Source organism: Protomyctophum parallelum (assembly GCF_964188405.1).
Source record: "Protomyctophum parallelum genome assembly, chromosome: 6".
Lineage (NCBI taxonomy): Eukaryota > Metazoa > Chordata > Actinopteri > Myctophiformes > Myctophidae > Protomyctophum > Protomyctophum parallelum.
The window spans coordinates 31,119,005-31,144,468 of NC_139701.1; the positions used below are offsets into that span (position 1 = coordinate 31,119,005).

The window sequence follows — 25,464 nt, forward strand, 5'->3', positions numbered from 1 at the left end:
ATGCTGTATCACACCCGATTCAAGTCTTCTTCAATAAAATGCTACGAGCGAACTCAGCGAAGACCATACCATCGGGGCCACAGCATTACAGCACGCATTCAACTCATTCCTTGACTTGAATGAAATAAAATATAATAAACGTTATTTTACTGGTGTTTTTCAATAGAAACAAATAAAGAGCGTGTGTAGGCTACTGTGTACAAGTGCAACAGTGCATATACATGCATGCACTAGGCTATATTTCTTCCGTGTCGGGATGGTGATTGAGCTCTTCAAGTTCACAGCCCGTTTGGTCTTTCATAAAAAAACGTTGATATTAGCCTATAAACACTCATGATTCTCTCATTTCTCAACCGTTTTATTAAATGTAAAAATCTCCATATTCCTTAGGAATCTTGCTTTCATTCGCTGTATGGTACATGGTTCTATCGTTATCGAATTAATTAATTACGCATGGATTGGCAATTTGCCAATATGCTGCTATCTACTCGCAATTCCATTCCGATCTGAAAGGTGGGTCTGTTCTTTTGAGGCATAAAGGTGACAGCATGCAGTGCAATAGGAATAATTAACCCAAATGTGACAAAGGCATGTCATGTCTTCTATGGTGCCAGCCTGAAGAAATGTCATACCACGACCCCCAAAGTGCGCATTCCGTATGTGACATCAGCTGACTGGTAAAGAGAATAGTACGGACATGTTGATTGGGTACGTCTCAAACACGCCTTAAACACACCCATGACTAATTCAAGGCCGTTTTGCGCACTCCGCGGGGTGTCAAAAGCGCTTCTTAACATGCCCAAAATTGCAATATGACATACTACACGCCCCCAGATCATAATACTGTAATTAGATTAGTAATATAGAAGTAAGTAACATAGAAGTCCTTAATCGACCCCACACTATGGTAGCCCTTATATAGGAGCCCCCTTCACATTCAGAGATTTGAGGTGGCCATACCAGCCTAGGTGCTGCCAACAATAATCCCACTAACGCACACCCTCTCTTTGGTCACAAAATGCTGTTTCTACTCATACATATTCAATTTGATAATATTACTACTATCCATAATTTAAGCACATTGTTGTAGGCTGTGTGCGCTTGCGTGCATGCGTCTATATATATTTATTCTCTATTACAAAAATAATTATGCAAAAAAAAAAGCCATTGTCCACTTTAAATTGACGATTTATTATTGATTAAAGGTATATTCAGTGATTTCACTTAATTCAAATATCACTTATTTTTTTGTTTTGTTGTGATAATCCTCCCTACTATAGAGTGTGCTGGCCATATAAGGAGTTCCTCCCTGTCCCCAGTTAACCCCTGGGGGTCAAAAAACCTACAGTTTTTTGAGTGAAATCACTGAATATACCTTTAAGGGAGCATTTAAGGAGCCAATATCCTAAAAATTGATAAATAGTGCTTTGCAGTGAAGTCTAGCCACTTTCCAGAGCTCTGTCAAGAACAGAGATATTGCCTCAGTGACAGGCAGGCCTCTGTTTACAAGGCTTCCAGTGCCACTGATGTAATTATTGACTTGCCTTAGCAAGACATTATTTATGTGAGGTTGTACCGTTGTGGTTCCTTACATCTCAGCAATAAGGCAAAAGGACGTGTGCAGGAAAACAGTATTTGAGACAGGACAGGGAGGAGTTATGGTAACCTTTCTGTGTTTTGTCTTTGGATCATAAACAATCAATGTTCTTTAAAACTCACTATTTATCACCACAGGCCACGAAGAACTGTTTTCATTGTTCCCCAACTGCGTGGCTTCAGAAAATAAGTTATTATATATAAATAGTTAAAATAGATTGTGGGTGTCCGCCCGGTGCACAGCAGTGAATACCATCCTAGGTGCTGGCAAAACATGCATTTCAATCAGATGAGCCACTATACAAACATAGCTAAACAGTCCAACCAGTCCCAGCTTTTTGTCAGGTTTAGATGTTGTAAAACTATGAGTTGCTTGAGTTATTCTTTAATACACTTCTATCATCAAGTCAAAGCAAATTGGTTTTGCCATTGTTAAATGAATATACTGTATGTCTGGATTGCAAAACACTGACAAAGGCTGGATAGCCGCAGCGTTTGTCCTTCAAGGACAAACGCTCCTTTAACTCACTCTTATCATTCTGAGTGAGACCCATCACTTTTGAAAATGGATTTCAAAACACAACATAATGAGAAATGCTCAATGTTGATGTTTCTGGACAATTTCTGTGTTCAGCTTTCAGCCTGAACCCAATGTCTTCAGTTAATTCAGAAACACAGTGGTTGCCTCTCCTTTCAAATGCTAATACTGATGCTCAAGATAATGATATTCCTTCATATAGCTTATAAGAGAAACAGCAAGACGTGGCACGCCACTGAAGCATCAACACACATCTCATGTACAGTACAGTACTCATTTAGGGAAAGGGAAAGAAAGTGTGAAAGAAACATACGGATGCCAAGAAACATGGACAGGCTAACATAGCAGACACACAGGGAAACAAAGGACACTTTCCAGTCCTCATAATAATTATACTCTTGGCAAAGTGCTCTCCAGCAAGGCACTAAACACCTCAAACAATTGCCAACAATAGGTACACGCCTAGCGGTTTGATTGGGCAGATCCCAGGTGTTACGGGTGTAGGTCTATGGGTTTGTTTGTGTATATGTACGGTACGTGCAAGTCTCCCTTACGCTCCCTGCAGCTACTCCCTCAGGCGGTTTCTGTTAATAACAATGTGTTCTAAAGTCAACTTCCCTTGTTAAATAATGGCTGAAAATGAAAAGTAAGAGAGAGAGCCCTGACCTTTGCTGTGGTTCGTCGGGGAGAGGTTGGGTAGTTTCCACAGCAGACGTCTCTCCTCAGCATTCCTGGGGGAGAAAACAAAGAAGCGAGTCAGGCCCACCCTGTTCCTACTTTTATGTTTTTGAACTATACCCCTTTCCTACTGAGCACAACCCCCCCCCCCCCCCCCCACCCCACCCCCACCCACCACAAGCAGCCTCTCTGTCTGTCAGTCTACCCTCATTGAATCGCTCCATTCCATTAGTCTGGAACACTTGGTAAATAATTGAAGCCTAGAATAGTACGTATAGAAAAATCATTTATCTAGTATCCATCCGCTAGTAGTGTGAGGAAACACTGGAGCGTATCCAACAGACAGGTCCCTGCCGGCCTTTCACAGCTTACTGAGATGGTGAACTTAAATGCCCCTTCATTCTTGTCACCTTTATGCAGGCGGTGTGGGTCCTGCAGCACCACAGTATATGTTCCCTTGTCCTAATGAACCCACAGTAGAAACAAGACCCTGGGGCTTTGTGTTATCCTTAGCATAACCTTTGACTGTACAAGCTGTAATAATAATCGTGTTAATAAAGTATTAAATCAATCCATTCCTTCATCAGTCTGTCGCAGTCATTTCTACATCCCTCCCACTCATTATTTCTGTCCCGTCTCTCTCACACCCACTCATTATCTTCTTAATCAGTGAGGATATTTTTTTTCCAGCATCGTCAGTTTTCTTTTTTTTCCTTTTTTGCAAATTTTCTCTTTTCTTTTTTTAGACCCTAATTATTATTAATTATGTTTACCCAGACAGACAAAAATAAAAACTGCCAAAAATGTACCGTTATCAGGCCCAGGCCGTAGCGTAACGGTCTGGGCACCGGACTGGTAATCCAGTCGCAGTGTGCCGCGGGTTCGACTCCCGGACCCGACACGGCCTTTACTGTCATCCCCCCATCTCTCTCCCGTTTCCTGTCAGCCTACTGTCTGTCCCTTCAAAAATCAATAAAAGGCGTAAGCCGCAAAAAAATATCTTAAAAAAAAAAAAAAAAAAAGTACCGTTATCGATAATAAATAAATAGATAAATATAATGATTTATCAATATCGGCCGATTTTCTGACGATTTCTTTCTTCTTTTTTTTGCCTATCTAGTTTAGAACTTCGACCACAGCTACTGTAACCCTGACCTTCAAAGTGGGGGGGTCTCCAGCCAAATTAGTTATTTGAAAATCGCCAATCTAAAAGCTCCCAAAGTGCCACAATGCAACACGTTGTGACCTTGTAGATCTGCTATTTTCAAAGCAATCTTTTTTTTTTTTCAAAACATTTTATTTCACGATTTTGCAACCCATTTTTTCACCCAGTGTCAATTATTGAATGTAATCCTGGGCGCTACACTTCCTCTGCCAACCAGGACTCACAGGTTAGCCTGGATTTCAGCCTGCTTGATACGTTCAGCGGAGTTTTATTTCTCACTTCGCTTCTCGTGACAAAACAAATTCCCGGAACGCAGCGAATCAGGCTCATATAGAGCGCTCCCTCCGGTCTTATGACAGCGACTGCAGGTGTGGTTTTGAGGACAACTGCATTGAATTGCTATTATTGTTCACAAAGGATTATATATTTCAAGGGTGAGAGATCACAATAAAAATCCTATGCATTCTTCCTCCACTCAGAGAAACAGCATCTGAAAGTTTGGTGTATTTTTACACGTCTATATATATTCATTTGGGGGGTCCTTGCTGAAGCTTCCCTCACCAGGATGCAGGGGGCTGGCACTGCAGGTCTGTGGCGGTGTGGTCCAGGGGCAGCAGCACCTGCACAGCAGTGAGCTGGGTGGAGGGCGCTGTGGCTGGGCAGCAGTGGTAGTCCAAAGAGACCCGGGTCACAGTGCCGCTGCGCTGGCATTCAGCCGACAGCAAGAGAGGAGCCCGGCCCGGGTCCTGGGATGACACCTAAAGGGAGATTAAAAGAAATTGTTACACTTTAGCAAAGAACTGCTGAATATAAATGAAGGTGAAAATGAAAAGGTGTCAGGCCACAGAGTTTGCGAGTTAGTGATCTGTAAGACTGTAAATACACCGATATTAGTTGTTTTGCACATAAATACGTAACTTTTGAACACTTGAATAAATGTGTTTAGGGCAGGTGCAAAACTCAACTGTTTAAGTGCCAGGGACGTCATCCCGTATCTAAATCAGCTATGCACTGAATGCCATGCCCGTATAGACGTATTATTATTATTATTATTGTTTTACTTTTTTTTTTTAAACGCCCTCTTTTTTTATAATGGGAGATCTGGTGACCACTAGGTGGCACTGAAGGAGTCAGACCAGTGTGTGTCCAGTGGAAACCTCATATGAATCTGATCTCAGGTCAGAATGGGTAAAGTGAATCATTCTGTACACAGACAATTTACAATTACAATTTAGGCATTTAGCAGACGCTCTTAATCCAGAGCGATTTACATTAAGCAAGAACAAAAAGCATGGCAATACATCACATACATAAAATGTAGTTATCATGAAACATGCGTAAGCTAAGAACGCAACAGTGGAATATCTATATAATGAAACTATACATATAAATTATACATACTATACTATACTATACACTATATACTATAAATTGCTATGACTACATAAAATGGGACGTGTGGAGCATTTTCCCGGCGTTACCATGATGAGAGCATTTAAATATTTTTACAGAGCAGGACTGGGATCTGTTTAATTTCAATTTGATCAGAATAGTGGACTTTTACAGATTTGTCAAAAATCCGCTATTATATTTTCATGTACTCTGTCTGGGGTACGTACATAGTTACGTCCCACCGGAAATGGTGAATAAATGGTAAATATATTTATATAGCGCCTTTATCCAAGGCGCTTTACATAGATTGTGCATTACATTCACCCACATTCACACCGATTAAACCATGCAAGGAACCAGCCTGCACATTGGGAGCAATTAGGGGTTGAGTCTTGCTCAAGGACACTTTGACGCCAACTCTGGGGGAGCCCGCGATCGCCATCTGGCTGCTCTACCTGATACTCTAGCCCTGAGCCACTGCCGGCTGTGCCGGCCGGAGTGAATGCCATATGTCAGGAACGCAAAGTTTGCAAAGTTTCACGCTGTTCAGTCCAACGGTGTTGGAGATTAGCTGCTCGCGTACGGATACACACAGAAATGGATAGGAATGCAAACATAATCTCCGGCCTTCGGCCTCTCTCCCTGGCAGAGACAACAATCACAGTCATGTCAAATGTGAACACTGTTAGCGGTACGCTGACCTGGTACTTGAGCAGGCCTACGTTATAGTAGGAGGCCTGGGGGTTGAGTTCAGCCTCTCTCTGTAGGTAGAGCTGGAGAGCCTGCATGTTGAACCAGAAGTCCCTGGTATTTGGGTCACTTTGAGATGGATCACTGTAGACACAGATATTGGAGGATTGACCACTTTAGTTTCAACCTGGTGAAAGCTAAAGTAAGCTCACAACGCGTTGCATCGCAATCTGTTATGAGCTTCTAGATCGGCTATTTTCACGACTTGTTCGGGTGACGAAGAATATAGAATATATATTCTGCCTATTAATAGCACCCACTGCTCCCAATAGTTAGGATGGGTAAATGCAGGGTGGTCTAGTTTAGTAGTGTCACATACTGTATGTATATACAAATCTACAGTAACAAAAATATCCCAAGGGGGACTAAATGATTATTATCATTACTATTACATTTTGAAGTCTTAAGTGGTTAAAACTACATTACAACTTTTGAACATCCATGTTCTCAACATTATTATCTACACACTGGATGAATAATTTGCACAGATACTGTACATACAGAGACATGCAAACCCACAGCAGTGACAATCATATATTGCAGATATACACGCAAAACATTTTACCAGTACCTGTAAAGCAACTTTTGATTGGGCAGAAAGTGATCCACCCTGGAAATATTAAGCAATCGGAAGCTGAGGACAGGTGCGTTAGGGTTGGCTGTGAAGATACGAGTGATGCCTGCAGGGAAGGACATGGTCAGGTCTCCTGTGATCTTCACAAGGCAGCTGGAGGATGGAAAAAGCGCAACACACACACACACACACACACATTCAAATCGCAGGAAAATAAGCAGTTAGATTCTATTTTGAACAAATCCACATTTCAGGCTTAGTGGGTCTGGGCCTAGGTCAGATTCTTGCTTGGTGACGGTCTCTTACTTGTACAGGGGTGCAGCACAGAGACTCTCATACATGTCAGAGTAAAGGAAGTTTTACAACTCCATTGTACATCATCCGGCATACACTACTATGGAACTGTTCAAAGTGATGGAATCATGGGACAAAATCTCAGCCATACATTTCATTCAGGACTCAATTAGCCCTTCGCTAAATCCCACCCCAAAAAGCGATTGCCCAATGCCAATCCAAATAGTTTAGCAACTGTTGCTATGCAGGTCAAGCTTTTGCCACCTCATAGCCGTCAATGTTATTTTGCATGGCTGTGTTGTTGAAAATACTGTATACACGGCTTAACATCGAGAAAGTTACACGACTGACCCACCCAGGTGAGGGCAATAATACTAATGACCGTGCAACACGAAAAAGTTGATTTCTCCCTCTTAGGCCAAGCAAAATAAAACTTTGGTCTCCGATTGGCTGTCATTTTTGGGCTGAAAGTAGGTAGGGAATTTATTTTATTTTATTTTTCGTGGGAAGGATGGGTAGCAAGGAATTTATTTTATTTATTTCCCCTACGGCAATGATGGATAGGCTTCTTTTTTAATAACTTCAATATTTGCCTGAGTTACCATCTTTTCAATAATTCTAATGGTTCAAGTTCTATATATATATATATATCACACCTCAATGTTGAGGATGTAAAATATAGTTGTCCCTGCTCCCTGTAGTCCGATTAGCCTGCCCTACAAACAGTGACGTCACAGCTGTCATTAATTAAGGGTCTTGATTGCCTATGCGGTGAAGTTATAGGGTGAAATGCTAACAGGCTCACCGTCTTAATAGCTGCTGCTGCCACGTGCCTGGCAATATGCGCATGACTTCCAAGCAATTTGGAACAAGGAAAGGACACACACTCTGACGATGTGGATAGTTTTGCTGGTCAATTTGAGACAAAGGTTGGTAATGGAGGAGTAAGGAGTTGCTCTCTCTCTCTCTCTCTGTGTAGTGTAGAGAGGTGTGCGTGTGTGTGTGTGTGTGGGGGGGGGGTAGTAGTTGCTGCCGACAGAGTGATATACTTCTCCAGTAGGTGCAGAACCGAAAAAGTGAGTTTTTGGTCTGACTCGGTCATTCTGACTTTTTTTCACCAAATGCCAATAAAATAATATGGGTCGGCCCAGGCCGTAGCGTAACGGTCTGGGCACCGGACTGGTGATCCAGTCGCGGTGTGCCGCGGGTTCGACTCCCGAACCCGACACGGCCTTTACCGCATGTCATCCCCCCATCTCTCTCCCGTTTCCTGTCAGCCTACTATCTGTCCCTTAAAAAATCAATAAAAGGCGTAAGCCGCAAAAAAATATATTAAAAAAATAATAATAATAATAATATGGGTCGCGCATATTCGGTCGGCAACCGGAGACCAATGTATTATTTTGCGTGGCCTTTATATCTATCTGTCATTTCCTCGTATTTCTAGTTTATTTAAATAATAATGGCAATAATGTCAAATATGTCCAGTGCATAGCCTACTGCAGGCCTGGTTGACTAGATATAGAATACATTTTGATGCTACTGAAATGATTGATTATTTATTTTGTATGGATAAATCCCGTCATTTAACATGCATCTCTATGGGGGAGAATGACAGCTTGCTAACGTGCCTATTGGACAAGGACGGGTTGGGGAGAGACTTAGCAGAGGGATAATTCACACCAACAGATACAGAGTGAGAGATATAGGTTGTCGTTTAATACCCCAAACAGCCATAGCCTCTGGTCAAATAGCCATTGCCAGAGGCTACACTTATGATTATGAAAAATAGTCAACACACACATTAGGATGTGACACAAACTAGAATTCAGTTTGAAAGAAACATGTAACTACTGCCCAACAATGAATGCTGTAGGGTTCTAGTGTGAGGATATTTTGGAACATAACAGCTACGTTATCAGAAATGCTATGTAATAACTTAAAAATACGTAGCGGTAAATATATATTACAATGCATTTCCACTGTTGTAACAAAAACATGGATAGTTTTATCAAAAATACCTTTTGTTTAATTGAAAACATTTCACAGTACGTTTCACAGTCATTAAGGGCAAAACATATGCTCCAAGGTATCTTCTACTAATCTACTAGTTAGAATTGAAAAAGTCCTGACCGGTTATGTTGTCCACCCTTGAAGTAGGCGTTGATGTATTCTGTTATGGCCGTTGCCACCGGCCAAGCCTCCTGGGTACTGAGGGAGATGGGGCTCGGACCTCGCGACAGGTGCACTGTGGGTAGTGGTAGTGTAGTATAGTGCAATATTGTAAGTCAACAGCTATAAAAGCACAAATGTCCTGAGGTTTGAGGGTGACTCAGGGTTACTGATATGTACCGGTATATAGTCACAGTAACCTTTTTTCTATCAGTGCTATTGAACGACACCCTTTATGAAATAACTGTACAAATATTGAACCAATGAAAAGTCTCAAACTGTTGGTCAAATCATCCAACTCCAACTTGTGGAGTTAGGTGTTTTTTCTCCGATTGATTAGAATGACGAAGTCAGACGGAAAAAGTCTCTCCACATTCATTTTCAAAAACCTATCTCAACTTAAGATGTATTTGGCTAAAGTGATGATAATGTAAGGACACTACCAATTTGGTATGGTATTTGCCTATTTGGCATTGATTAGTCTAAAAAAAAGTTAATTGTTTTCCCCGAAAAGCCAATATTTTGGTTTCTGCAGAGATATGCATACCGTAACAATTTAGCCTGGAGTCAAGGGGAAAAAATATATCTACAGAGGTATTACTAATAGTTAAATAATGACTTACTATGTCTTTGGGGGACCTCCTGGTGCTGGTATGGTACCGGTGAGGCCTGCCCCCCTCTGGCAGGGCTGGGGGCACGGTTCTGGGCCCCCCACTCATTTTCCCTGGTGGTCTGTGGCCCCCAGTCACTGGGGCTGGAGGACGAGGAGGAGGTGAGGGGAGGACTGGGCTCCGGCAGAGGAGAGGAGCACAGTGACCTGGACTGGAACACACAGGAAACAAACAGGTTAGTTTGGCATTTCTTATTTCTTTTTTACTTTGTTTTAAAATTTCAAGTAAGTTTTAGTTCATTTCTAAAGGGGTTTTGCTATTTATTTATTTATTTATTTTGTTTTTTCTTTGTAATATAGAATGGTCCGGGCAAGATTCAACAAGGTCAATAAAATACTTCCTAGATAGATGCATTCTCTCTCTCACAGACAAGCAATAAGTTGACGAGTCCAAGCTCCTTCACAACCAATCTGTGATAGATACTCAAGTCACTCACAGCCAATCAGTATGCATGCACACGTCAGTTCATTATAATTAAAAATAAAAGTGAATCGAAGTGGCAATTTATTTGGCAATTACAGACAAGTTCAGTGTTGACCATTTCATAATAGGCTGTAGATGGCCACATCCTCATGTTTTTACATTAATAGGATTAAAAGTTGAGTAGCCAGGTCAACTCTATAAACTGTAGTTGAAACGATGTGATGTGAATGCTCTAAGGCTCATAGCCGAAATGCATAAGCGTTCGTTTCTTGATGTGTGCCAATAAAAAAGTGGAAATGCAGGTTTGATTTAAAATTTTGGATGCGCTACCTTTTTGGGATTTTTTCAATTCCTTCTTTTGATATGTATACTGGATTTGGGTCTAGCACTCCACTGAGAAAACCCATTGTTGATGCTCAACCTCTTTTTCTTATCCAATATAAACAGACTACACAACCTAGAGACTGACCTAGCCGCCTACAAATAAATATAATGTGCATAGTAAAAGGGCATAGGTTTACTCTCTCGCAGCCACTGAGTCGGCCTGAGGTTCTCCTGGCCCGAGTCGGCCTTGGGGGGGCAGCCACAAGCACCTCAGCACTGTCCTGTCTGAAGCCGTGCTTGGAACCTGCGTATAGTAGGCAGAATTAGACGGCCAGAAAGACAAACACAGGAACAATCTGAATGAAATGGTAAAAAAACAAGATCAAGAGGCAGCTATGTTGTAAATAGTCAAAGGGTTGCGTTCAGAGCCCTGTTGGGTCTACATGGCCAGATGAGACGGCACCACAGGTAGGAATGTAGGATATTCCACTTGTATTGAGCAGAACACACATAAACAGCACAGTACTACTACTGTGAACAGGGTATTTCAGACACAAATCAGAGATATTATTATGAAGGTAGTCTGGCTTTAGAGAATGTACGCTTATATCATCAGTTACATAATATGTAATTGATACATTTGTACATTTTGTAATATATATTCACCTCATATTATGACCTCAATCAACTCTAGGGTGACTGCATGATTCAGCAAGTTCAAGAATTGTATATGAATGCCTCGACTAAATTAATGGCATTTTCTTGAACAATTAACACCATAAAGTGTTTCACTAAGTGGGCGTAGCACTAATGAAATAGTCTTGCATTCTAATATATTACTATGTTTAAAATAAGAAGCTAAGGACGTTTGAGTAATTTGATGATATTCAATCAGAGATAAGTACCCTTGTGTGGGCCCATATTGCAGGGCAACTGAGCATTCAAATCCAGGCAGTCTTGATCTTTGTCTGTCGAAAAACAAAGGTCCTCCTGCGGCCCAGAATGCCTTGTGAGGGGTGGGGCATTCCTGCGCGGCTCACTGTCTGATGAACGATGCTTTCTCCTCTCGCCTCCCTCCTCCTTTGCGGCTGAGCCGCTGAGGGCCTGAGCCCCCGAACCAGGACCACCCTCACTGAAGGGGTTGTGGACAGAGTTCCAATGGCCCGGCTCCTTCTTGGGCTGGGCTGGAGGTAAAGAGCCACAGCTGGCACTTGAAGCCAGTCTGTTGCTGGTACCATTGCTGCTATTGTTGTGAGGAGGCGTGATCGCAGACACAGCAGCTAGAGTTGACTGATGTGTGGGACTGCCAATCATAGTTATGGCAAACGGGTCGTCAGGAGACAATGGCGGTGGGGCGCTCCTGTCACGCTTTCTGTCTCGCTCCTTACGATTGGAGGTAGACGACGATGATGCGGGGGCAGGGAGAGTCTTGGTATCCGAGAGCGTAATGGAGAATGGGTCCTTGCGCACTTCTATCCCCCTGCCTTCCCGGGTAGGGCGTGGCACTGTGGGTGCCCAGGCGTCAGATGGCGGCAAGGTCTCCGGGGCAATCGTCCTCTCAAAAGCAGCCAAGAAGGGGTCCTCCGGAGGGATGTGTTTACAGTTCCACACAGACGCCTCCGTCTCATGTTGGGGCAGGGACTGAGAGAAGGCAGGGAACCGCTGGGATGAGGGGTCCACGGAGCGGGACGGTGCCGCCGACCAGACGCCTGAGGCGTCCTCCTGGGGCTGGGAGCTGCGTCCCGGAGAGGGGTCTCGGAAAGCCGAGAGAAATGGGTCTGAGGTTCGTCCACGACTGTGGGTCTGTTCTTTAGTCTGTGAAGTGGGAGGCCACGCCGCCCAACCCGTGGGTTCAGGAGAGGGCCCCAGGGTCTGATGGGACGGCGAGTCCAGTCCAGAATCCTCCACATTTTCAGGAGAGGAGGAATCAGATGAGAAGGCAGCATCTGGGAAACGCATGACACTGTATCAGCACAATACCAACAGAGAACACAACAACAAGATTGCATTGCAATTAATTTAACTCCATGGGAAGATTACAGTTATATGAAACCCACCAAATTAAATCAACACTGGCCATTATGTTCCCCACTAAACTGCCATCCAACCACTTTACTCTTATCTTTTGGATTCTTTCCTTTATGAAAATGGATTCGAAAGTGAAATGGAGGGAATTAACATACATTCGGATGGACCAAAAGTACTTTGCTCTCTGAGTTGTTCTCGTCCGGCAAAGCTTTTGGACTTGAAAGCTGACTCCAACGGAGGTCCAAACAGACTGTCTGATCCAGATACTGTAGAGTTCAACCTAAGTAAAGAAGCAGAATTAATTTCAGGTAGGACAGAGTGAATGTGAGCGATTGTGTAGAGTGGGGGGGGGGGGGGGGGGGGAGTTAAGAGAGGAAGTCACAGAGAGACAGGAATGACTTAGCAAAGCATCTGAGCCACAGAAAAACAATCAGGAAAGAACAGACAGGGCTAAAGGGTTCGAGGGGAGACAAGATGGCAGCAAGGACACCATTTGATATACACTTGAAAGACAACATGACGGGTGCAATCAAAAAAGACCCCCAACTGTACCCATCTCTCTCCAACAACATGTTGATTAAAGACATCAATATGGAATGGATGGAGTTTAAAAGAGACTGATAGTGTCCCGTAAAAGAAGCAGACAGGAGAGCAAACAGAACAACAGATGGCGAGAGCTACCTGCTATGATCAGGACTGGAGGTGGACCTCCGTAGACCATCCTGTTCTCCATCTGCAAGGACACACACACACACACACACACACACACACACACACACACGGAATTTAATTGGAGCTTGTACCTTAATCAAATCTAATCAGCAACGGTGCGATTAGTCAGAGCCAAGAGGGGGAGGGGGAAGGAGGGGACCATGGAGAGGTCTCATCTCCCCATGTCTCCCTCCTTCCGAGAGAGAATGCCCATCAACCATTACCTTCACAGTGATAAATACCAGCCATTAGCATGGCCTCGCTTAGCACCACACCTCCACAGACACTTATATAACTGCTTTAATCACGCCCACGCTCATCCTTAATCACGTCTCCCCTGGATTAAATTCATGAGAGAGAGAGAAAGAGAGAGAGAGAGTGAATCTCTGCTCTGCTGTAAATAACTGCGGCTAGCAGCATCCCGCCCTCACCTTACCTACAGGAAGTGAGCTAATCTCTGGGTGATCAAGCATGGTTGTGGGAGCAGTAGCAGAGGGCTGGGTGGGAGTGAGAGGGCATCCATTCTTCATTCAAGGTAGCCAGAGGCAGAAAGACAGCAGCAGCAGCCTCCTCCTCACTGAACCAATGGTGCATGAATGAGTGTCTGGGTGTGAGGGGACATGAGCACAATAAAATCTGGAGCGTTCAATTAACAAACCAAGTGAAAAAATGGACCCTATGAAATAAACACTCCAGATTGTACCATTACGGGTCCACTTTGAATACTCCAGATTTTACAGTGTAGTGGTACATTGGCATAACGGTTACATTGGCGTAACCGGTGCAGTTCTTCTCTGCCCCGGTTCTCATTATCATAAACAGTCTCATAAAGCCAAGATGTCATGCTAGTTTTTTGTTTGTTAAAGTAGTCCACTGCACTTCTCTTTACTAAATAATGAAGCTGCTATTGCTCTTTCTTTTGATTAATGCGAAATTAAAAGCGATGCGTGGATATTGATTTGTAATTAACCCATTTAGAACTGGAAAGCCTATAGGTTGTTATACGTGTACGTATAACAACGAAGTTTCAAATTTGTATGTTGTATCTTTTTGTAAATTAAAGCCCTACTTCATGCACAAAAGTAGCACAAAGTTTAAATCGTTTTTAGCCCCTCCTATCGAAGTGTTTCCAAAAACTTCGAGGCATTTGTAGAATCGACCTTGGGTCTTAAAAAGGTCAAATGGAGGCTGCCTCATTTCTGGTGCCTGTTACAACCTCAGATAAACAATAGTAAAACAGAGGAGGAAGCGCGTTTGTGCTGGGGAGCCAGAGAAGAAAAGGAAAGTAAAGACAAAGAGAGACTAACCCCTGTGAGAAGCGCCCTCCCCCTCTCCTTCTGAACGCTGTCCTGCTGTACTGGAGTTTCCTTAAGTGTAGAGACAGGTGAAAACTGATCAAATGGCAACGCAGATAAAGCAAACTGTATTACCGATATTTATATTCAATCAATGTTTATACAAGTAAATAAATGCATTACGAGGAAAGAAGCAAGAAACTTACTGGAGAGATGTCGCTTGACTGACACCTGAAAGTCAAACATTGCAAAGTTTAATACAATTAACTTTCGTCTAATTCAAATTGCAAGAATACATTCTTTACTGTTAGACAGTAAAGTCCAGACTTCCGCTGTAGTCTAGCTTTTTAGGAGGAGGAGTTAATTGTTTTGGAGTAAACTATTGAAATCACTGTACAGTTTGGATTATTGCTTTTGTGAATTTAATTGAAGACACTGTGATGATGAATAGCATGCCAGCTATGGCACACACACACACACACAGTTTCCATACCGCTCTGTTGGGAGGCAGTGTAAGAGCCCCCACGGTGGCTTTCAGCTCCTTCTCTGTGGCAGCAGAATTGTTGCGGCTGCTGCTGGCTACCGGTCGGATCTGGATGTGGAACTTCTTGGGCTCCTCGTCGTCAAAGTCTGAGTCGCTAGAGTAGAAGTTGTTGTCCTTCTCCTTCTCCTCAACACAGCGTATGGAGAACAGCAGAGGGTCAAGGAACACAAGCTTTGTGAAAAACAATTTAGCTTGAGTAGACATGGTGACTGTCTGGCGCCCTGTGATTTTATATAAGGTGTGAGTGTGGGCGTAAAACACTGAAAAACATTGCTGGAGCGAGAGCAAGAGAAAACCATCAAAGGAAGAGTGTGAAAAAGAGAGAAATCAGGAAAACATGCTTTGTACTTGTTCCCTCTAAAATAAATCTCTTTCTAAGGTTCAGACATCTCGTAAGAAAACCACTCATGGGCTCAGAGGGGTAAAATGAAATATAAAACAATTGCACATAGCCATAAACGCATCAGACAGTGGATTATTTGCCAGCAGGCAAGAATTTTATTATACCTTGGCTCATTGGTGGATATTGCTATTTGGGCACACGCTGCGTGTAATTACATCTTTGGGGGACTAATTAGATTAGGATGACCAAGAAACAATGAAAGAAGGCAGAGCAAAATGTCTACATACTGTAGGTGTGAGTACACAATAATATGAATAGACGGTAGCATGTGACGGATGGAAAAACAATGGAAAATACACTGCCTGTTTTTCAATGGGCACCAGATTCAATGTCTTCCCTTCTGAAATTTGTGGTTAGAATAATTTTGCACCTACCTACTGTACTATATCATTATCTTTATATATACTTTTATAAGCATTTACTTGCAATCTACCATTTTACAAGTGAAACACATTTAATAATCGGTACTAACAAAGTGTATGCTGCTGCCCCCCTCACCTCCCTTCATCTTCCTCAAATTACTTTATAAATAACTCGTCTCACAGTCTCACGTAATGGTCTACTCAGCTAATGGTCTGATAGTGTTTAATTGATTTGTAGATGTTCCTCTAGTCTACACTACACTACATGTCTATCAGTGATTGGGCTTAATATTATTTATCTTTGAAGAAAGAATTATTCTCTAAATGATTATGAGCATTCCAAATGACACTGAAAAGAAATGATAAGACCAATTGGCAATGCACCAATGTTTTTGAGTGCTGCTAGCCACTCCAAGGAACAGCAATGTGTGTCCGTCCCCATGTATGCATGTCCAAATGAGTACGGCAATAGCGTTGGTTGACCACCAAGTGTCACGGTTGAGCAGCCTAACAAACACATACACAGGCCCATTGACCACTGCAGCGCACACACACTTGCTTATCGTTGTCGATGATGACTTCATATCTCCTGGGGGAAGGGGGGGTTTCAGCGCTTGGTGCGCTCATGCCATCTCATGTGGCTCATGTCTCATCTCAATTACTGATCTGCACACTTTTCCACATGTGGGGCAGGTGTGTGTTGAACCTGGTTGGACAGTTCTTACAGCACGCTCATGCCTGCGCTTCGCTGCGCGTCTCAGGGATGACACCTGAGAGGCATGCAGGAAGAGTGCCAGGTATCTGGATCTTCTGTTATCCATTCCAGGTTGGAGGGTGGTATGTTGCAGCTCTTGAGCAGCACCATCATGTGGTCCTTGTAATGTAGCGCTTGTGTTGCCCTCCTGCAGACCTTGGGCCAGATTGGAGTTGGCCGTAGAGGACCCGTTGAGGTAGACGAACTGCAGGCATACGGATCACATGACCTAGCCAGCAGAATCACCTCTATGCTGGTGCATTCGTAAATGTCTTCATAGGACGGACACTCACACACACGGGTCTGATTTTGCATTTGCACACAGTTTTGTTATTAGTGAGCATGTGAAGGTGTGTCATACTGTGCACAGGTGTAAATGGTAAATAAAGTTGTGGTGAAAGTGGTGGTGGTTAGCGATATGACCCGCCGTTTGCAAAAATAGGCGATATGAAATTATGGCATAAATGGGAGTTTCACAGTTCAAGCCCTGTAAGAAAAACTGTGAAAGGATATCATTCTGATTGCTGTCGGCTCGGATGACAAATCCTTCATCGTCCACTTCCAGGGGCGAGTTCTAGTAAGGGGCACACACGCGCACACGCACACACAAACCTGTGTCAGCAAGATGGAGACCTACTGTAGCACCTCAGTTGCCTCTCTTACGCCAGGGCTCCACTGGGCGTGTCGCGTCTCCGTCGCGTCCTGCTCGTGTCATGACAACGTCAACGTCACGCTAGAGGTGCTCCACCGCGGGCCTTTGAAAACTGCGCGTCAGCAAAACATTTTTGTACATGACTGGACGCGTGCGTGCGTCAAAAAACGAACCGGGGCAATTTTTGAGTCACCGAACGCAGCACAACGCAACGCAACGCGGGCAGTGGAGCCACCCTCCATTGATTAAAAGGGCACATTCCCGACGTTGACGGAGACGCGACGCAGACGCGCCGCAGACGCGCCCAGTGGAGCCCTGGCGTTACAAAAGGCACAAGTGGTTCCTCATACTGGGTGGTGTCAGTAACCCACCACCACTACGGTGGTGAGATGTGCTATTTACCCAAAAGGAGGCTACTTCTGTAAAGTGTTTCCTTCTTGTTAAATAGGTGTTGTGAGCCAAATTATCCATTTGGAATTAGATTTTTATTGGATTTAGTGTAAAAAGTGTAGCATGCCACCACAGCAGTGTATCGCTTTATGTTGCCAGAACATTCTGAGAGCAACACAAGTGAGCTTAAGTCACTACTACAGCCATCACAGCCAGACTCTATAGATAACAGATCAAGCTTGTGAACAATGCTCCCAGTCATGATGGAAAACCAACTTCTCTAGTCAATCCAGGGATCAATTACTGAACATTAAGCCAATTAAGTGGCTGACATTAACAGTGTTGACACAATTAACAAAGCTGGCAATGCTACCCAACAAGCAGGCTACTGCTTCAACACCATGAACCCAATGACAGTGTTGCAGTTTTCTTCACTGTAATTCAACTATGTTGTTATAGTTTGTTATTAACAGTAGCCTATTTAATAGTACTTTAATTAAAAACTTCCCTTTTAAGCAGTTAGCATGTGATGTCAACTTTATTGTTTTCCGTTTGGAATGCTACAGCGAAAACAACGACTTCCGCCTCCTAAAAGTCAAGCACAGCCGTCATCTGTTTGACATTCTATTTACAATAATATATTTAAAAATCCCTTTAAAATATATATATTTTAAGCAGCAAGTACATAGGCCTTGATTTTGGAAGCATTTGAAAATGTTGTGAGCCAACAAAATTACAGATCCAGGGGCCCCAGAGAGATGTTTGCTCTCCAGTCTGTTACAAAGCCTCCCGGGAGCTGCCTCACACACACACGTGCTGTTACACGTAAGCGCTGCACAGTGCCGCACACACACACACACACACACCTTACCTCAGAAGCCCCTTCCTTCTCAGAAGGCCCAGAATAAAGTGGGTAACCTGACACGCTCAGTTGCGTCATTACCACTCACACACGACTGCCTGCTGCCTCTCACCCGCCTACTCCCCTTTACAGGTTCTGTTAAGCTCACTCAGGAAGCACAGAAATATACAAATGCAAGTCCACCCACAAAGACACTATAGACAAACAAAAACGCATGCAGGCATACACAAACCAAAGCCCCACACACGCACACAAGGCTCCCCTACCCATCGACACTTGCTCCTGCTCACATACCAAACAAAATAAATGCACTCTAGACTAGACAGATCAGTGTGTAGGAGGGCGGGGGGCAGCTGGAGGTTGCAAAGAACTGATAATTGGGTTGAGGGTTTTGGAGATGTAGGGCTGTATTTTGCGTGACTTAAGTACCAGGTCTTATTCCCTAACTTGAGTAAACTAAAGACCTGGAGGCGTGATCAATGCTCTTTGGCCACTCAGAATAGCCAAATGGCATTGATCCAGGTCTTTAGTTTACTCAAGTTAGGGAATAAGACCTGGTACTTAAAACACGCAAAATACAGCCCGTAGTGTTTAAGTGTGAATTGTCCTCAATACTCACTGGAGCCTCTGTCACTGCGGAGTCTCTGTGAAGATACAGAGAAAGACAGATCAGGATTTAATATCAGAAGAGCCCTGTGTGTGTGTGTGTGTGTGTGTGTGTGTGTGTGTGTGTGTGTGAGTGAGTGAGTGAGTGAGTGAGTGAGTGAGTGAGTGAGTGAGTGAGTGAGTGAGTGAGTGAGTGAGTGAGTGAGTGAGAGAGAGAGAGAGAGAGAGAGAGAGAGAGAGAGAGAGAGAGAGAGAGAGCGAGCGAGCGAGCGAGCGAGTGAGTGAAATGAATGGATAAACTTACTAACCGTAACATTTTCTATCCACAGAAGATAATTCAAAGTAAAGTGACGTAAGATAATTCAAGTAAAGATGAAATTGAGTGAGGGCAAGCGACCATGGGTGGGCTGAGTGTGAGTGAGTGTAATTTATATGTCTATGTCAAAACGTCCAACAAATGCTTGTGTATTCCACTCACGTGGAGTCCTTGTCCCTCTTTCCCAGGCCAGGGATCCTGAAGGCTTTCCCTCGACTCTTCTTTACCCCCTCTGGCACCACGGCTGTCATGTACTCTTCAAAGCCCGCCAGAGCTACACAGCCAGCATTCAATCCAACAATAGACCCAGGCAAAGAAAAGGTAAGAAAAAGAATGCATGCGCACCTCATACATACTCGTGTTTTGAATTGATTTGTGTGATAATGTATCAAGCACATTCAAGTTCTGAATACACAAATCAATTCAAAACAGGAGTATGTGAGTGTGACCACTACTGCCCTGAGCAGCAGACTGTTAAGCATGTGGGTGTTTGTGATGAGTTTAATATTACATAAGCAGCAGAGATTGTTATTTATCATTTTTATTGCATGAGAAATGGCAGCCTTGACTAGACACTACTAGGCTGACTCTAGAGCACTGCACGCAGTCGCCTTTCCTTTGTAGGACAGGCGTGCTTGTTTTTCATCTCAGTGCTACCTTTGATGATCTCCTCAGAATCGTACCCTAACTACACAACCAAATGTAATTAATTAGACATTCAGGGAGCATGGACACAAACGAGGTCACCTTTATTCATGAGTCTACCTACTACCATCCAACGAATATAACATTCTAGCATACTGTACCTGGCCTGTCCTTGCCAGTGCCCTTCTGTTCTGCAAACTTCTGGATGAGGTTCTCTATGCCAATGTTCTCCACGTTCTGCTTGAACTCCTCATGAACCTGAGAACAGCAGACAAGGATGCACTGATACATTAGCAATAGCAACTAGCCAACCATGTGCTTGTCTAAAGGGCACCAATTCACAGAAAAGGTGCCCTCAGACGGGCATCGATTAACACGGACGTCACCTGGATCAACGACAGATCTGCTCCAGGTCTGCGTGACAACGCAAGCGTAAATCCAGAATCCAGGTATAGTCAGTCGCTGGCATACGCACGAAACGAGCATGCACGCGACAATTTCACGGGACCGTGTAAATAAGTTTGCGTTGTCGCCCCTCGACTTCTCCACGCGTACAAAAAAAGAAACGCAGGTCTCATTGAAAATGAATTACTAGGTGCGTTAAAGAGGAGAAACTATTTTCTTCTTTTTAAATGTTTATAAATTTTCTTTTGACAAAAGTATTTATACAACAATTATTCACATAAATAGACTAGTTTTTATTTGCTGACAAAATTGTCAATATATTTAGTCCTAGTTTTAGTCATCATAGCTTAGTATTTATTCAGTTTTCCTCAGTGAAAAAAGGTAGTTTTTCGTCATAGTTTTAGTCGACGAAATCAACACTAGCACCTACCAACCAGTAGTCACAAGTGCAGTGACAAGGACACAATCGTCTGCCTAGTGTTCCCACCTGTGTACCCAGATCAGACAACTGCTGTTGATTTAGAACACTGCTGTTTGAAACCTGAAGATATATATTTGTTTCCAGTCGCTTGAAACGCTTTGCAGGTCAGCATTGGTTAAAAACAAACCACTTATTGTTAAACATCTGCATTACTTCATTTACAAGAATTTACGCACTAGTGTGCAATTTATTTTATTTGTTTTCATTGTAACTAAGATATTCTATAGAAATTCCTATTTTTTTAATGACAGATTTAGCCAGTACGACCTCAATGTTCCATGCTTAGCCAGCCTAGCCAATAGCCTCAGTGAGCCTCATCAGCATGGGTTGAAGCACAAATAAACAAGTCTTCTAATGGAGATCCGAGATCTGTCTGGTCAACCTGTCTGACATACCTGTCCAACTTGGACATGAGTGTCTTCTATGGAGTGGGAGTATCCCTTGATCAGCTGTTTCATCTGGCGAAGATGAGCCTCCTCGATCTCCTGGAACTTCTGCACACACAGACGCATGCACAGACATAAAATTAAATAACGCACAAGCTATGAAGAATTGTAATTACCAATTCCACCATCTGCCACAGGTGGGCTTTTTTTCTCTTTTTCTTTTCCTCATTAACTCATTAATAAGAACAAACAGTGTGTCCAGGTCTATGGAGGATTCAACACAATCACCAGGGAAGCATTCAGCTTAAGAATGGAACCGGACGTTGCCAGGTAATAAGCTTGTGATAATTGGAATGGATTTAGTGTGTGGCCTCATTTGTCACAGTCACACATACTGCGTTGATATGCAGGGGCAGTGGCAGAGAGCGTGTGATTGTGCAGCACTCCGATGAGGCCTTGAAGGCGCTTCGCCACATGATCCCTATAGCGTCGCTATTCTGGGCATGTCATAAAAGGCAAACAATCAGCAAAAATAGCTTGTAGATTAGCCGTTGTCTGTGAAGAGACTTGCTTAACTACTACAAGCCGTCCGGTTGCTGGAGGTTGTACTGAGAAGCTCCCTGATGTGAATTGGTAAACCACCCTCTCTCCCCGACTACGCATCGTAGCCTCCAATCAGTCCAATGATCAATGATCTCCTCGTCAATTAGTATAAACAAGGTCCCCATTTTTCTAAACACGTATGGCCGGTTTTGTGTACGTCTTTGACTCTTTCTCCGTCCCAGTCTGCCTTTGCTGTATTCACCTTACTTCTGCTCCTCTGTGCAACCATTCAGAAATATGGACAGAGTGACCCTTGAATCCATCCTGATAATTGGATGGAAAGGATTCCAATCCTCATTTCACATAGAAGCAGGCATGGCTTTTTTGCTAAAGATTTCCATGGTAACGGCGGCGGTAGCCATGGAGATCCGGAGGCAGTAATTATGGGTAATGAGTGGCGGTGTACGGCTGCGGGCAACGTGGCATCCAATTTTGGGGAAAAATCTTTTCAGGGTGAAAGGTTTGGAATTGGTCGTCACCTGGTGCCAATCATACACACGGTGTGTTTCTTTAAGAGTGACAGGTGAGAGGGAAAGAGAGACAGACCATGAGAGAGAGAGAGAGAGAGTGAGAGAGTGAGAAAGAGATTCGGAGAAAGATAAAGCTTGGGAGGGGGGCATGGCATAAGGGAGAATAGGGAAAGACAGATGAAGATGGTCATGACAGAGTCAGAACGGACCTGGGCCGACTCGCTCATCTTCTGCTCAAACTCTCCTCCCACGCGGTTGTACTTCTCGATGCACACTGCGAAAGACTCCGCCGATTTCTTAGACTTCAGCTCCGCCTAGTGAGCGAAAGAAAGACAAGGAAATAAATCAGAGCCTTTTAACAACTGACTATTTCCGAAACCTTAAATAAAATGTATGGCTTGCCAAGTCATTAGGAACAATTTATTCTGAGCAATTACAGCCATTCTGCCGAGTATTTACAGAAAAACTGAGTGGCAATTAATTCACACACTGGGTGTCCCTGTAGTCTGCTCAGCACAGATCAATGAGAAAATGTTTCTGTAGCAAATGACAAATCTGATTACTTTATCAATTTCTGCTCATTAACACATTGGCCCTCCTGTTCCATGTTCCATGCCCCCAGAGGCAAACTATGACCTAGTTTAAGTCCCTCTACCTTTAGATATACCAAAAGGTGTTATAAGGGATGAGCAGAGTTAATGAAAGGCTTCGAATGGGGAGACCTTGATGTATTATTATTGGCAAACGTACAGCCCCAGGATAGGGATGCTGGGATTCAAATGAGTGTCTGACCTTCTCCAGCTCTTTCTGAGGAGCGGTTTCCTTCTTGAGTCTCTCCAGCTCTATACACTTGGCGTGGTAGCCCTCCTTGGACTTCTGGAGGTGACCGCTCTGGACCTGCAGGGCCTGCACCGCCTCCAGAGTACCCACCACCTCCTCCTTAGTCTGGTACACACACACAAACATATACGGTACTCCAAAATATAATATACTATATGCACGCACGCGCACACACACACAAAACAACTAACTTCTGTTAGTGCTGATGCGTTAATTTACCTTGCGGTGTGTTTTAACCTGCTCCTCTCCGTATTTATTGATGTCTCTGATCAGGTCGTTCATCTTCCTCATCAGCTCCAGGTGGCAGAGAGCCAGCTTGTCTGAGGACACCCGAAACACATCCCACATGGGAGCAAATGTCCTGAAAAACAAACACATGTTTCACCTTTTGACTAAAGGTCACGGATGAGAGTCAAACCTTTGACTCTGATGAAGACACAGTAGCATCAAAATGTATTTTTACCTGAACAAATCATCAAAAATATATCGTCGCTGTTGCACAGAACGCTTGTAGAAACTGATCACTAGTGACTAGACTGGTTAACCAGATAAACCCTAGCTTCCATATTCTGGCGGACATTCGTCAATAATAGGCGATCTATACAAACAGTCAAACATATACAATATTAATTTGAGTATGAGTTCTACAAGCTCATAACATGTCGTGCTTATAGATTATCTTTAACAACGAGATTTGTTGTAGAGGGAAAAAAGGAGGGGACCAAGTATAGACCCCTGGGGGACCCAGTCAACAATGTACAGTTACAGTATGGTTTAAGAAGTGGTTCAATTGCTACAGTGTACTTATTTACACAGAGAAATGTCAGAGCACCCACACATTGTACAGGAAGTGAAAAAGACAGCTCTGAGAGGAAGGAGGACAGAAACCACAGAGCAGAGATGTGATCTAGTATCTGGGTACCATCACACTTCTACATCAGATGTAGGAAAACATTTAAAACACCAACACAGTCTAGTATCTGGGTACCATCACACTTCTACATCCTTAAAACACCAACACAGTCTAGTATCTGGGTACCATCACAATTCTACATCCTTAAAACACCAACACAGTCTAGTATCTGGGTACCATCACAATTCTACATCCTTAAAACACCAACACAGTCTAGTATCTGGGTACCATCACAATTCTACATCCTTAAAACACCAACACAGTCTAGTATCTGGGTACCATCACACTTCTACATCCTTAAAACACCAACACAGTCTAGTATCTGGGTACCATCACACTTCTACATCCTTAAAACACCAACACAGTCTAGTATCTGGGTACCATCACACTTCTACATCCTTAAAACACCAACACAGTCTAGTATCTGGGTACCATCACACTTCTACATCCTTAAAACACCAACACAGTCTAGTATCTGGGTACCATCACACTTCTACATCCTTAAAACACCAACACAGTCTAGTATCTGGGTACCATCACACTTCTACATCCTTAAAACACCAACACAGTCTAGTATCTGGGTACCATCACACTTCTACATCCTTAAAACACCAACACAGTCTAGTATCTGGGTACCATCACAATTCTACATCCTTAAAACACCAACACAGTCTAGTATCTGGGTACCATCACACTTCTACATCCTTAAAACACCAACACAGTCTAGTATCTGGGTACCATCACACTTCTACATCCTTAAAACACCAACACAGTCTAGTATCTGGGTACCATCACACTTCTACATCCTTAAAACACCAACACAGTCTAGTATCTGGGTACCATCACACTTCTACATCCTTAAAACACCAACACAGTCTAGTATCTGGGTACCATCACAATTCTACATCCTTAAAACACCAACACAGTCTAGTATCTGGGTACCATCACACTTCTACATCCTTAAAACACCAACACAGTCTAGTATCTGGGTACCATCACACTTCTACATCCTTAAAACACCAACACAGTCTAGTATCTGGGTACCATCACACTTCTACATCCTTAAAACACCAACACAGTCTAGTATCTGGGTACCATCACACTTCTACATCCTCTGTAGGAAAACATTTAAAACACCAACACAGTCTGGTATCTGGGTACCATCACACTTCTACATCCTCTGAAAACATTTAAAACACCAACACAGTCTGGGGCCATTTC

General features: G+C 43.3%; 1 protein-coding gene across 1 annotated transcript in view; it reads right to left on the bottom strand.

The window, feature by feature from the left end:
* The window catches only part of fcho1 (FCH and mu domain containing endocytic adaptor 1), a 53,049-nt gene that overhangs the window by 3,184 nt on the left and 24,401 nt on the right, over positions 1-25,464 (bottom strand). The window contains exons 5-25 of the mRNA XM_083766436.1: positions 23,550-23,691; positions 23,283-23,435; positions 22,700-22,804; positions 21,427-21,525; positions 20,307-20,403; positions 19,663-19,774; positions 19,198-19,222; positions 17,183-17,248; positions 15,105-15,281; positions 14,818-14,842; positions 14,624-14,683; positions 13,287-13,338; positions 12,761-12,885; positions 11,483-12,523; positions 10,775-10,881; positions 9,783-9,981; positions 9,121-9,235; positions 6,691-6,846; positions 6,071-6,203; positions 4,539-4,735; positions 2,801-2,865 (exon numbers count right to left, since the gene is read on the bottom strand). Of these exons, the coding sequence (XP_083622562.1) occupies positions 2,801-2,865; positions 4,539-4,735; positions 6,071-6,203; positions 6,691-6,846; positions 9,121-9,235; positions 9,783-9,981; positions 10,775-10,881; positions 11,483-12,523; positions 12,761-12,885; positions 13,287-13,338; positions 14,624-14,683; positions 14,818-14,842; positions 15,105-15,281; positions 17,183-17,248; positions 19,198-19,222; positions 19,663-19,774; positions 20,307-20,403; positions 21,427-21,525; positions 22,700-22,804; positions 23,283-23,435; positions 23,550-23,691 (3,251 nt within the window). The remainder of the gene's footprint in view (positions 1-2,800; positions 2,866-4,538; positions 4,736-6,070; positions 6,204-6,690; positions 6,847-9,120; positions 9,236-9,782; positions 9,982-10,774; positions 10,882-11,482; positions 12,524-12,760; positions 12,886-13,286; positions 13,339-14,623; positions 14,684-14,817; positions 14,843-15,104; positions 15,282-17,182; positions 17,249-19,197; positions 19,223-19,662; positions 19,775-20,306; positions 20,404-21,426; positions 21,526-22,699; positions 22,805-23,282; positions 23,436-23,549; positions 23,692-25,464) is intronic.